The sequence below is a fragment of the Somniosus microcephalus genome, chromosome 11, assembly GCF_052327205.1.
Source record: "Somniosus microcephalus isolate GS21.2 chromosome 11, FLI_Smic_1.0, whole genome shotgun sequence".
Classification (NCBI taxonomy): domain Eukaryota; kingdom Metazoa; phylum Chordata; class Chondrichthyes; order Squaliformes; family Somniosidae; genus Somniosus; species Somniosus microcephalus.
Window position 1 is genome coordinate 134,756,214 of NC_140997.1, and position 14,278 is coordinate 134,770,491.

At 47.0% G+C, this 14,278-nt stretch overlaps 1 protein-coding gene across 1 annotated transcript in view; it reads left to right on the forward strand.

Moving 5' to 3' along the window:
- Nucleotides 1-14,278, forward strand: part of dnah1 (dynein, axonemal, heavy chain 1) — a 971,783-nt gene that overhangs the window by 522,594 nt on the left and 434,911 nt on the right. The window contains exon 54 of the mRNA XM_085999976.1: nt 2,378-2,563. Coding sequence (XP_085856102.1) covers nt 2,378-2,563 — 186 coding nt within the window. The remainder of the gene's footprint in view (nt 1-2,377; nt 2,564-14,278) is intronic.

Below are 14,278 nucleotides of genomic sequence, written 5' to 3' on the forward strand. Positions count from 1 at the left end.
AGTAAAGGGAATTAAGGGTTACGGGGAGCGGGCAGGAAATTGGACATGAGTCTAGGTTCGGAATGGTCATGGCCCTGTGGGTGGTGGAGTGGGCCCAGGGGCCGTGTAGCCTTGTTCTGCTCCTACTGTGTTCTAATTCTGTGTTAGATTTCAGGAGATGGTTTTATTCCTGTTCCTGGCTGGGGTGGAGATCGCCTTTACAGAAGGTAAGTACTGTAGAAAATATAGGGACAGAGTGATCTCCTGGAAGAATTTCGATCGCCTAGATGGGTCGGAGAGGAATTTCCCAGATTTTTTTCTCCCAAATTGGCCATTGGGTCTTTATCTGGTTTTTCGCCTCTCCCGGGAGATCACATGGGTTCGGGTGGATGCAGAGTGATAGAAGATTTGAGGTTAGGATCAGATCAGCCATGATCTTATTGAATGGTGGAGCAGGCTCGAGGGGCCGATTGGCCTACTCCTGCTCCTATTTCTTATGTTCTTATGTTCTTATGTTCTTTATACCAACAATATGATTGAGTTAAGGTGAGTAGTTTGGTTACTGTTTTACCGGGTATGGGTATAGTGCCTACAATCGGGCTAGTGAATACTGAATACAATCTATGTAGCCTGCATCTATGCAGCCTGCACATGCATTTAACATGTGGATGAGGGCAAAATAATTTAATATAAGGAGTAAGGATATAAGAGGTAGTGGGGGCAGTAGTGGGACCAAAATTGGCAGGGAAATGGAAGTGCCGAAGATCCACCAAGTTTCCATCATTTTGATTTTTGGCAGACTTTGATGCTGGTGGCCGGAGCTGCCAACGGAAACAGTGAGAGTCTCATGAATATAAACTTTAGTTTATCCAAAACTCTGTTGGCCATACCCTATCCCACACCATGTCCTGCCCACCCATCACTCCTGTCCTCACTGACCTAAATTCGCTTCTAGTCCTCCAAAACGTAAAATCAAAATCAAATCAAAAAACTATCCTCCAAAACTTAAAATTCTCATTCTCATGCTTAAATTCCCTCATGGTCTCGCCCCTTCTTATATCTATAACCTTTCCAGCCCTACAACCCTCCGAGAACTCTGCATTCCTCCAACTTACGCCTCTTGTGCAATCTCCCTCGTTTCACCCACAATTGACATTCATCTTTCTACCTCCCTCTCTTCCTGTAAGATCCTCCTTAAAATCCACCTCTTTGACCAAGCTTTTAGTCACCCCCTCCTAATATCTCTTCGGTTTGGCATCAATTTTTGTCTGATAATGCTTCTGTGAAGCGTCTTGGGATACTTTACTACGTTAAAGGCACTATATAAATGCAAGTTGTTGTTGTATATGTTAATTGGGGCCAGGTGGCACAGTCACGACCCCCAGTACCATTTTCATCTCTTGCCACCGGATTATCACTAGTTCCTGCTCCCGTCACCAACAATGGGCAGTAGAAGTCAGGACGTGGTCATTTTCAGTGCACATGAAAGGCATCCTGAGCTGTAGACAGGGAAAGCTAAAGTAGGTTTGGAACATTTTTTTTGCAACCACTTGTGGTTTTTGAGGTTTAAAGGCTTCCCCAATTAAGGTCCTTGCTGTTGTAAGCGCTGCAAAAATTTTGCTTCCTCCTCAAGACTGGTAATTCTTTTCACTCCCATCACTTCCAACCCTCTCCTTTCAGGTGCTGCTGCAGCCCCTTTAAAATGGGCCACTCTCCACCCCCGAATTTCTACCCCCTCAGCTGCCCATAAAATCAGTGGTGGGAAGATGACGACAGGACAGAATCCCAGCAGTAATTTACTGCTGGGATTCTAACTCCACTTTGACCCAGTTTCTGCAGGATGGAGGGAGTTAAGACTCCTCCTTAAGGTATCATTCACCCTCTTTCTCCACTTGCTTGGTCAAACATAACTGAGGAATGGGCCAGGAGCATAATACTACCATAAAGTGGAACAGCGAGGGAGGAGTTTCACATGGCATTCACAAATTACTGCAGAAGTCTTTCAGAGTCTTAAAGGGACAATGCCTCACTGAATTTTCCCTTGACCTAATCCACTTGAAGGATAATCAGTGAAAAGGCCATACTGAATCTCTCTGTTTCAATAATAGAAGATACTGTGATGAGTTCATCATTTGTCTTAAAAGTAAAACAGTATTTATGCTAATATGATCGCTATGTTGATTAGTTCATTTTCCACATTGCACAATACGGTAGACAACCAGAAGATTAATGCGATTTATTGCATAGATTGCACACTGTTGTCACTTTGTCAGAATTTTAATGACTTCTTGTGAAAAGGAATGGCAAGTTGCAGGAAAGACCTATATTTACCACTATTCAGGACTTGTAAAAGTTTGTTTACTTGTTTGCTATTGCTGATAGGCCTCCTGTGTTCCAGGTCGATACTGCTATTGCAGAGGAGACACGCAAGGCCGTCAGTGAAGAGGAAGAAAAGGCCTCAGTAAAGGCAAATCTAGCCCAGGCAATTGCTGATGATGCGCAAAAAGATTTAGATGAGGCGCTGCCTGCTCTGGATGCAGCTTTAGCCAGCCTGAAGTCCCTAAACAAAAATGACGTTACAGAGGTGAACCTCCTGACTTTTTACCTTCCAGTTACTTTCAATGTACACTATGTGTTTCATATAACTTTTAAGGTTCATGGTGAAGCAAGTGAGTTAACATCCACAGATGAAGCAAGTTGACCTCCATTTATGCTAAAAAAAAATCTCCCCTTTTTTGTACTCGCCCCATGCAGTGGGTTATCCCTAACCTGAGAAGCCTGCACCATTCTAAAGGTGGTATGTGGAAGTGGCTTGTGATAACTTTCCATCAGATTTTCCCTCCCATTCTGATCACTTCTCAGTGTATTCCATGAAGGTATGCCTAATATCAGTACAATATCTCTGTTGATAGTAATTCAGCTCCTTATAGAATATTAATAAAGAAATAGTAGGAGCTTGTAACAAAATTAATGCAATAATTGTGGGGGACTTTAATCTTCATATAGACCGGACAAATCAAATTGGCAAAGGTAGTCTGGAGGATGAGTTCATGGAATGTATTCAGGACAGTTTCCTAGAACAATACGTCATGGAACCAACCAGGGAACAGGCTATTTTAGATCTTGTATTGTGTAATGAGACAGGGTTAATTAGCAATCTCATAGTGAAGGATCCTCTGGGGCAGAGTGATCATAATATGATAGAATTTCACATTAAGTTTGAGAGTGACTTGCCTAAGTCCGAAACTAGAGTCTTAAACTTAAATAAAGCCAATTACAAAGGTATGAGGGGCGGGTTGGCTAAGGTAGATTGGAAAAATAGATGAAAAGGTATGGCGGTAGATAAGCAGTGGCTAGCATTTAAAGAAATATTTCATAATTCTCAACAAAAATACATTCCATTGAGAAGCAAAAACTCCACAGGAAAAGTGATCCATCCGTGGCTTACTAAAGAAGTTAAGGATAGCATCAGACTGAAAGAAGAAGCTTATAATGTTGTGAAGAATAGTAGTAAGCCTGAGGATTGGGAGAGTTTCAGAAACCAGCAAAGGATGACCAAAAATTTGATAAAAAGGAAAAAAATAGAATGAGAGAAAACTAGCAAGAAATATAAAAACAGATTGTAAGAGCTTCTGCAAGTATGTAAAAAGGAAGAGAGTAGCAAAAGTAAATGTTGGTCCCTTAGAGGCTGAGACAGGAGAAATTATATGGAGAATAAGGAAATGGCAGAAACGTTAAACAATATTTTGTATCTGTCTTCACAGTAGAAGACATAAAAAGCATACCAAAAATGGTGGGGAACTAAGGGTCTAATGAGGGCGAGGAACTTAATGTAATTAATATAAGTAGAGAAAAAGTACTGGAGAAACTAATGGGACTAAAAGCCGACAAATCCCCTGGACCTGACGACCTACATCCCAGGGTTCTAAAAGAGGTGGCTGCGGAGATAGTGGATGCATCGGTTTTGACCTTCCAAAATTCCCTAGATTCTAGAACGGTCCCAGCGGATTGGAAGGTAGCAAATGTAACACCGCTATTCAGGAAAGGAGGGAGAGAGAAAACAGGACAGGCCAGCTAGCCTGACATCAGTCATTGGGAAAATGCTGGAATCCATTGTTAAGGAGGTGGTATCAGTGGTTTTATGAAAGGGAAATCGTGTTGACAAATTTATTAGAGTTTTTTGAGGATATAACTAGCTGGGTAGATAAAGGAGAACCAGTGGATGTAGTATATTTGGATTTCCAAAAGGCATTCGATAAGGTGCCACATAAAAGGTTATTACACACGATAAGGGCTCATGAGGTTGGGGGTAATATAATAGCATGAATAGAGGACTGGTTAACGGGCAGAAAACAGAGTCTTTTTCAGGTTGGCAGGCCGTAACTAATGGGCTGCCGCAAGGATCAGTGCTGGGGCCTCAGCTATTTACAATCTATATCAATGACTTAGATGAAGGGACCGAGTGTAATGTATCCAAGTTTGCTGACAATACAAAGCTAGGTGGGCCAGTAAGTTGTGAGGAGAACACAAAGGGCTCAATTTTGCCAGGCCCGAGGAGGCGGGATTGGAGGCATGTGAGGTGTTAAAATCGCAAAAACTGGTGGGCGGGCCCGATCCCGCCTCTGAGCAATGTTCCCACATGAGAGTTTTCTGACCCTGTCTCCAACCCACCTCCAAGAGGTGGGATAGGCCCTTAAGGCCCTTAACAACCAGTTAAGTGCCTCTATAATCCCATTTTGAGAGGCCTTTCTGATTTTAACAGTTTTCCCACGTGCTGCACGCCTCCTCTGAAACATGCCAGTGAAACCTGGCAGCAGCACAAGTGGATTGCTTACTAACAGCTGCAGCTCCACCATTAAAAAGGAGCTTACACCAATCATCATTTGCAGGTGGCAGAACTTTGTTGTCTCAGGTCTGGGGAACTTTTAACAGGCCTACTCATTGTTGTGGAAGTTTGGAGCCTGACACCCATCTCTAGTGTGACCTCCTGGGAAACCCCTCTCCCGACCTTGAATAAACGATTCCTCAACTGAGGCATATACCAGAAGAATGGGAACCATCTATTTCCTTTCCTCCTGGACATCAGATTCAGATGAAGACCAGCCACGGCAGCAGCAGAACCCTGAACCACAGCAGCACCAACTGTAGGAGCAACAGCAGGAGCTCCAAGCTGCTGCTCACCCACCTGAAGCTGCACAGGCCAGAAGGGGCCAGCGCATGGAAGCCCGTCGGCGCAGGAGGTACCCCCCAAACAGGGTCTACAGACAGAGGATCAGCTACCTCAACATGACTGAGCAGCAGTGCCAAAGGAGGTTCAGACTTTCGCGAGAGGTAGTGGGTGACATCTGCGCAATGCTGCAGCAAGACCTGGAGCCCAGAGGAGCAGGTGGACACCCCTTATCAGTAGCCGCCAAAGTCACCACCGCACTCAAATTTTTTGCTTCAGGCTCATTCCAGGGATCAGCAGCAGACATCAGCGGCGTCTCCCAGGCGGCCGCACACACTTGCATCATGCAGGTAACCGATGCCCTCTTTGCCATCGCGCACAATCACATCCATTTCTCCAAGGATCAAGCCAGTGTAACTGCGCATTCGGTTGGGTTTGACAATCTGGCAGGCTTGCCAAGAGTGCAGGGCATCGTTGACTGCACACATGTGGCCCTTAAGGCACCCCATCACAATCCAGATATTTTTGTCAACCGCAAGGGCTTGTGCCAAGTACCCTGGCAGTTGCCATGACTCCCTCATCCTGTGCCAGTCTAGTGTGCCTCCGCTCTTTAGTCCGCCAGACCAACTTAACGGATGCCTACTTGGAGACAAGGGCTATCCCCTGAAGACGTGGCTAATGACGCCGTTGAGGAGCCCATCCAACGAAGCTGAGGAGCGCTACAACTCGAGCCACATTTCCACCAGATCCATAATCGAGCAAACCATCGGCTTGCTGAAGATGCGCTTCAGATGCGTGGATAGATCAGGTGGAGCCCTGCAGTACTCAGCAGCCAGGGTCTCCAGAATCGTCGTGGTTTGCTGTGCACTTCACAACATGGCACAGCATCGTGGCTTGCAGATGCCTGAGGAACAAGTGGCTCATCACATAGCCTCCTCAGATGAGGAGGAGGAGGAGGAGAGTGACAGTGACCAGCTTGCAGAGGCGCATCAACCAGCACCAGCAGCATGTGAGCACATTGCTGGCCGGGATGCAAGGCACACACTCATCTTGGACAGATTTGCTCAGCCAAGCCAATCAAGCTCTTTTGCCTCGCAGCTTCTTACCAGAGCATCGACAATGGCCAAGAACCTGCGCTTCCTACCACTCTGACCACCATACTGACAATTGCAAGTCATCCTAAGCCCTCAATGTGGAAGCCCTATTAGCGATATGACACATGCCACAACTGCAACAGTTGACATCAGAATTTTTAATGACAATAACCAACTGATGGCTTTTCAACATTAAACATAACATTTCACCCAAGTGATTACCGTTGTGACTATTTGTGCATTATCTTCCGCTTACGCCTGCTCCTACGTGGTGCTTCCCCTGTGGCTTCAGCAGATGTGAAGGCCCCTTGCTCACTTTCTTGCTGCTCCTGTCTCGACACCTTTGGCGGGCGTCCTCTGGGGTTGCGAACCTGTGAGGGCTCGGCAACAGTCTGCTGCTCCTGCAGCTGTGCAGGGGTTGAGACGCCAATCTCAGTTGGGTGGGGATTCTGGTGGGGCTCTAACTGAGGGCTCTGCAGAGGCATGGTCGTGTGAGTGCTTGGAGAGGAACCCCCACTTCCTTGTTGTATACCGCCAACATCCCTCTCATGGGCCAGCCCCACTTCAGAGCTAGCAAGTGGCTTGACAGCACCTTGCTGTAATTCAGGGGGGCCATGAGGACCCGTTTCTGTACTGGAAGTCCTACTCCTGAGGACTTGCCTGAAGGTCTGGTTTGTTTGCTCAAGAGCTGACCATCGCTCCTCAAGAGATGTCAGTCTATTCTGAACAAATACCATGTTTTCCATACCCTGGTGACTAAGCTCCTCCATGGACATAGCCATCCTCTCCTTTACCGTAGCCATCCTCTCTTCTATGGTAGCCAGCCTTACCATGGAGGTAGCCATCCTTTCCGTGGTGATGCATTCATGCGCCAATGCCTCCACAAAGGCTCTGCTCATGTTAGCGATGGACTCCTCCATTCATTCCACACTCACAGCGACCCTGGAGACAAAACCTGCAAGAGACTCCTGCACCTCTTCCTGGAGTTCCAGCACTGCTCTTCTTCTGGATGGACCTGGAGGCAGAGGGCCGACATGCAGCTGAGCCGAGCTGGCAGAGTCCTGCGCCCTCCAACTAGGACTCTCCACTGCTGTCCCTGCCTCCACCATCTGCTGATGCTCACTTGTGAGCTGTGATACACCAGGTGACAACACTGCGCTATCTCGCGAAGGTACCACCGAGGTGTGAGTGTCTGTGCTGGTGCTGGGTGCGCTGAATTCTGCTGACGCTGCGCCCTCAGAGGTTGCAGCTTCCTCTGAGGAGTCTGGATGCTCAGGCTGTTCCTCCTGGATAGTGGAGACGGGGGCTTTCAATGGTCCTGTGGGGGAGTGAAGGAAAGAGTCAGAGATGTGAGGCCAAGGTTACATGCACATTGAATATTGCAGATGATCAAAAGCCAATCTGTTAGAGCATCAGAATCATTATCAGTGACTCATGCAATGTCAAGGAGAGAGATTATAAACTATTCTATCACAAGCTTGCTCTGATGCATCCATCTGTCCATCCCCAACTTGCGCATCCTCCTCCACTCCCACGATCTCCAGTGCCGCCTCCTCCCAGGGGGTGAGCTGGGATACTGAGGGTGGCCCTCCTCCTGTCCTCGCTCTTTCCCTCTTATTGTGAGCTCTCTTTTCCTGCAATGAGGGAGACAAGTGGAGTTTGAGTGAGAATGAAGGAGTGAGTGTAGAGAATCCATATAATTGATGCTTAGAAGGAGATAAAGATGGAGTGAGGTGGCAAGACCAAGGGCCCTCCCTGTGTGTTGTAAGTTGTTTTCATAGCATCACAGCGATAGGGAGTGTGAGGGCTGCATAGTTGAATAGTTAGGTGAATGTGACCATAGAGAGAGAGGGAATGGGTAAGGGTGCAGGGATGTCAGTGTCAAGTGGGATGTGGAGGAAGAGGTTGTCAAAGCTGAGTGCTGGTGAGGAGAGGCAATGGGGATCAGATTGAGGGTGATGGGAAAGTCATACTCACTTTTCCAGTGCGCAGAAGGTCATGAAACCTCTTCCTGCACTGCAGCCAGGTTCTGCGGCACATAGACAAAGAGTTGACCTCCTGGGCCACTTGCATCTACACAGCTTTCGTCTGCTGGGGAGGCTTCTTCCTCCCTGAGGAAGGGAAGAGCACCTCCTTATTTCCTCTTGCTCCCTCCACCAGAGCTTGCAGGGCGGTGTCATCGAACCTTGGTGCAGACTTTGGCCTACTGCTGGACATATTGGCTGGAGGAATCTATCACAGCAAAGGGCATAAGGTTTGCAGTCTGCAGAAGAAGCAAGGCTGCTTGCAGGTCTTAAATCCAGCAGCACTGATGACGTAATCGGAGGCGACTTTCAGGATGGAAAGACTAAGTGGGCCAGGGGTTCCCACACGCTGGAAATCAATTGCCCAAAAAAAGTGGAGTTGAGGTCAATGATCAGCCATGATCTTATTGAATGGCGGAGCAGGCTCGAGGGGCCGTATGGCCTACTCCTGCTCCTATTTCTTATGTTCTTATTTGGGGCTCAGTATCCACCTCCAACAGCTTCTTTGATGGTATCATTCATCACAGAAACAAAACTATGAAAAAAATGCAACAGGAAAATGGAAATAAAGAACAGGATCTTAAAATTACTTTTAACTTTATTTTATATTGTCTTTCCAATTTTTCTTCTCTTCTCCTGAAGGCATTGACTGCTCTCTGTGAGGGTACAGTGCCATGGGCAGTGGTTACCTTACCCAAGTGATTAATATTTACATACGAGTCCCGACAGTGAGTGCCAGCAGGCTATTCAAGTCCAGTCCTGTCCTGACCCAGTTGTAGTGTATGTACCCGTTTACCTTTAAGGGAACTATTGAATGTAACCGTTCACCTTTAAGAGAACTACTTTAGGTGTGGCACTATTTGTTTGGCTTCTGTATACTGTAATACCGATAGTGACCACACCAGTATATAAGTGTTGTGGCAGGATTGCTGGGGCAGATTCGCCCGGACCTTCGAATAGTAAAGACCTGTTTGTTTGTTACTTCTGAAGTCTGTGTATTTATTAACTGCACAACCCACAGACTTTACACCAGTGTCCAGATATTCGCCTTTCCTGCAGAGGTTGTTTTTCTCTAATCCAGGGACATTATGGCCAGTTGGAGTGTCCTTAACACAGCCCCGGTTGAAATCAGCTAATCTTGGGACCTTCCTTATCTGTATGGTTCAGATGCATTCTTCTAAAGGCATTGGGGAGGCCAAATCTTTGATTTTTTTTAAACAGTTGCAATGGTGATGCATTAACGGTAAAGCAGAAATCTATCTCAAGAGGTAGTTATTCTCTCAATCCCTTCCCCCTCATCTTTGGAGCAGTATTTTTTATGTTAGTGCTTTCAAGCCTTTGGTTATTCAGAGAACCAAAAAATTTTGTAAAACCAGACAAATGTTTGATGCTTATTTCTAATGGAAATCTTTAAAGAGAGGCTGGCCAAATAGCTGGTAGTGTGCATTCTCTACTGTTGTTAATTGGCAGGAAGGGAACCTTCTGGAATCATTGAATGTTCCATCAGCACCTCTTGGGCTAAGCTCAAAATGTTAGCATTCAAAAATAGCTGTAAGACTAACTGAGTGATCCCTTTACATTTAAGTCTGCTCCCAAAGAAGATTTGCTTCTGTCTAAGAAGGAGTGCGATGTATGATTCTGGTGTAATGCTAACAAAGAAGATAGAGAGCACATAACTAGCAAAGTCTTCTTCATTCATCACCACTCACCTGCCCAACTCTGTCCCTTTTGATTAAAGGCTACAGAGTTAGATCTCCGTATTGTTCAATATTGATTGTTGTACTTTGGTGTGTGTTGCTTCACCTCTCCTGGGAAAAGACTGGTTGTGGCCAGGGAAGACATGTCTTTGATATAGAGCTGTGGGAAGAGGCCATAGGACTGATATCATGACATTAATGACACACTGCTTGCAACTCTTCTTCTTGATAACTTGATTCTATCTTGCGAATTGTGGAGGATGTTTTCTATTTGAAGAACGAAGATGAATTAAATAAGTAATCTATCTACAGTATGGTCTTCCTTATTGTTATCCTCCAAATGTATCAAGCTCCTTCTCTCTCTCTCACCAATTTGGAGTGATATTTATGTACGTATAATAAGTCTGAGGCCTCTGAAAGTGCGTCAGGTTTGTGCCACAAAAAATTGCTGCCGACATTTCTACGGTGGAAAAGTTGGGCGACTTTTTCACAATTATTCAATTTTTAATGTAATTATTATGTTCTAAATGTAAATCTTAGGGTAATATAGCAGGTGGGTGAATAACCAACAGGGCTCCTGAAAGGAGTTGGGAGAAATATTTCAGCAATTTGACTGGCTGGTTTTGTGTTGGTTGCAGGTTGCTCACTGGCTATGTTTCAATTAATGGATTTTTTATAAAAAGATGCAGCAAATTTATTTTTACAGATAGTGGTTTATTATTTGTTGTCCATTTAGTTCTAATGTCCCATTGACAATCAGCATGGTTATAGATGTTTCCCACATTCATGGTGGCTTTGCATAGGCTTTTTCAGCAGATGCAAGATCCTAAATATAAAGATGTAGAAAAAAGACTTTCCTTTGATGTGAAATGCCGTTGATTCCGTCTAACAAAAAAAGACTAAGGAATGGCTCCAATGGCATGGCAGATACCCAGTGCTAGAATGGCAGGGGATATCACATCGCTTCTATCAGTTGTATGATTGGGCCTAATCCTTTGGAAAATAACCTACATTTTAAAATACAAGAAAAGCCATGCCAAAGGGAGGTAATGTAACTTATACCTTCCCATGTATTTTTTTTAATAAGCCTTTCCTTATCATCCCTACATGAAGGTTTAGTCTGTTAAAATTACCCAGCTATTTATATAAGTCCATAGCCCCATTCACACAGTCATTAATGGGATGTGGGCATCGCTGGCAAGGCCAGCATTTATTGCCCATCCCTAATTGCCCTTGAGAAGGTGGTGGTGAGCCACCTTCTTGAACCGTTGGAGTCCGTGAGGTGAAGGTTATCCCACAGTGCTGTTAGGGAGGGATTGCCAAGATTTTGACCCAGTGAAAATGAAGGAAAGGTGATATATTTCCAAATCAGGATAGTGTGTGACTTGGAGGAGAACTTGCAGATGGTGGTGTTTCCCCGTGCCTGCTGCCCTTGTCCTTCTAGGTGGTAGAGGTCGCGGTTTTGGGAGGTGCTGTCGAAGAAGCCTTGGCAAGTTGCTGCAGTGCATCTTGTAGATGGCAGACACTGCAGCCATGGTGCACCACGGTGGAGGGAATGAATGTTTAAGATGGTGGATGGGGTGCCAATCAAGCGGGCTTGGTGGTGTCGAGCTTCTTCCGTATTGTTGGAGCTACACACACCCAGGCAAGTGGAGACTATTCCGTCACACTCCTGACTTGTGCCTTGTACATGGTGGAAAGGTTTTGGGGCGCCAGGAGGTAAGTCACTCGCTGCAGAATACCCAGCCTCTGATCTACTATTGTAGCCACAGTATATATGTGGCTGGTCCAGTTAAGTTTCTGGTTGATGGTGAGGAATTCGGCAATGGTAATCCCATTGAATGTCATGTGGAGGTGGCTAGACTCTCTATTGTTGGAAATGGTCATTGCCTGGCACTTCTGTGGCACGAATGTTACTTGCCACTTATCAACCCAAGCCTGAATGTTGTCCAGGTCTTGCTGCATGCGGGCACAGATTACTTCATTATCTGAGGAGTTGTGAATGGAACTGAATGCTGTGCATTCATCAGCGAACATCCGCACTTCTGATCTTATGATGGAGGGAAGGTCATTGATGAAGCAACTGAAGATGGTTGGGCCGAGGACACTGCCCTGAGGAACTGCTGCAGCAATGTTCTGAGGCTGAGATGATTGGCCTCCAACAACCACAACCATCTTCCTTTGTGCTGGGTATGACTCCAACCAGTGGAGAGTTTTTCCACTGAATCCCATTGACTTTAATTTTACTAGGGCTCCTTGATGCCACACGCGGTCAAATGCTGCCTTGATGTCAAAGGCAGCCATTCTCACCTCACCTCTAGAATTCAAATCTTTTTTCCATGTTTGGACCAAGGCTCTAATGAGGTCTGGAGCTGAGTGGTCCTGGCGGAACCCAAAATGAACATTGGTGAGCAGATTATTGGTGTGTATGTGCCGCTTGATAGCACTGTCGATGACACCTTCCATCACTTTGCTGATGATTGAGAGTAGGCTGATGGGGCCAAAATTAGCCAGATTGAATTTGTCCTGCTTTTTGTGGAGAGGACATATCTGGGCAATTTTCCACATTGTCAGGTAGATGCCAGTGTTGTAGCTGTACTGGAACAGCTTGGCTAGAGGCGTGGCTAGTTCTGGAGCACAAGTCTTCAGCACTACAGTTGTGATGTTGTTGGAGCCCGTAGCCTTTGCTGTATCCAGTGCACTTGGCCATTTCTTGATATCACGTGGAGTGAATCGAATTGGCTGAAGACTGGCTCCTGATGGTGGGGCCCTCAGGAGGAAGCCGAGATGGATCATCTACTCGGCATTTCTGGCTGAAGATGGTTGCAAACGCTTCAGCCTTGTCTTCTGCAATCGTGTGCTGGGCTCCACCATCATTGAGGATGGGGATATTCATGGAGCCTCCTCCTCCAGTTGTTTAATTGTCCACCACCATTCACCACTGGATGTGGCAGGGCTGCAGAGCTTTGATCTGATCCATTGGTTTTGGCATGCATGTAGTCCTGTGTTACAGCTTCCCAAGATTGGCACCTCATGGTACGCCTGGTGCTGCTCCTGGCATGCTCTTCTACACTCCTTATTGAACCAGGGTTGGTCCCCTGGCTTGATGGTAATGGTAGAGTGAGGGATATACCGGGCCATGAGGTTACAGATTGTGGTGGAATACAATTCTGCTGATGCTGATGGTCCACAGCACCTCATGGATGCCCAGTTTTGAGTTGCTAAATCTGTTCCAAATCTATCCCAAATACTAAGCTCTTTTCTTATCTGTTTGATAGAGTCTATCCAATACCGACATTGGCCAGAATTGTTACTTCTGAGTCGGATTGGGTGCGTGCGGGCCACGTAGTGGGTCGGGAACATGGGGGGAAAAATTCAGTTGCTTGCGCCTCTCGTTAGCACCTTAAGAGGGCGCTAATGGGGTGCAAGCCAACTGGCACCTGGGCGCGGCACTGTCCACGCCTCCCGCTAAATTCCACGGGACGTTAGTGGTGGCGCTAACCGTTAGCGCTGTGCCGCTACCGATGACGTCATCGGTGTGTGCAGCGCCCCGCTGATGCCCCGGCTGCGATATTTGGCAGCGCCCCCTGATTTACCGCCAGACGCTATGTCCGACCGGTTCAGGGGGGCCTACCTGTGGCCGGGGAGGTGCAAATTAAAGGAGAGGTGCGGGGCGGCCATTTTTGTTGTTGGCCGCCTGCCAGCACCTGCCTGCGCTCCCGTCCCCGGCCTCCTGAACGCCCCCCCTCCGCGGAGTGCCGGCTGCGTTCCAAGAGCCCGGCACTTCTCTTCGGTGCCGGGCTCTTTTGCCTGCACTCCCGATCCTCGGGGGCCCAGCTGGGCCCCAGATCGTGCTGCACAAGGCCCCTCCCCTTTAAGAAGGGGAGGAAGGCCTGCAATACTGCAGCGCTGCGGCACGTTGCGCCACGATATTCAGTCGCAGCGCCCCAAGAGGGATGCGGGGCACCTCCAGTAGCGCCGCGCTTCCCTTTGGGGCGCTACCACTCAATTTCTGGTGGGCAGCCGCGAATGCTTCCGGGGCACTACTTTTAGTGCCCTGGCGAGGCTGGCGCCCCAAACGGGGCTATACTCAATTTCTCCCCCATGATGTCTTGATCAGCCCGCGACAGAGCGACTTTAGCGTAATGTCCCCAATTAAAGGTTGGAGTTATTGTGCAAAGTGAAAAATATGAATACTCAATGGCAGAAGACTGCACCCCGCTTTACAGGTGCCTCACTACATATTCTGGTCGAGGCCGCAAGGGCACGCAGGGAGGTCCTCTTCCCAGCAGATGGGCGTAAGAGACCTCCCGAAGA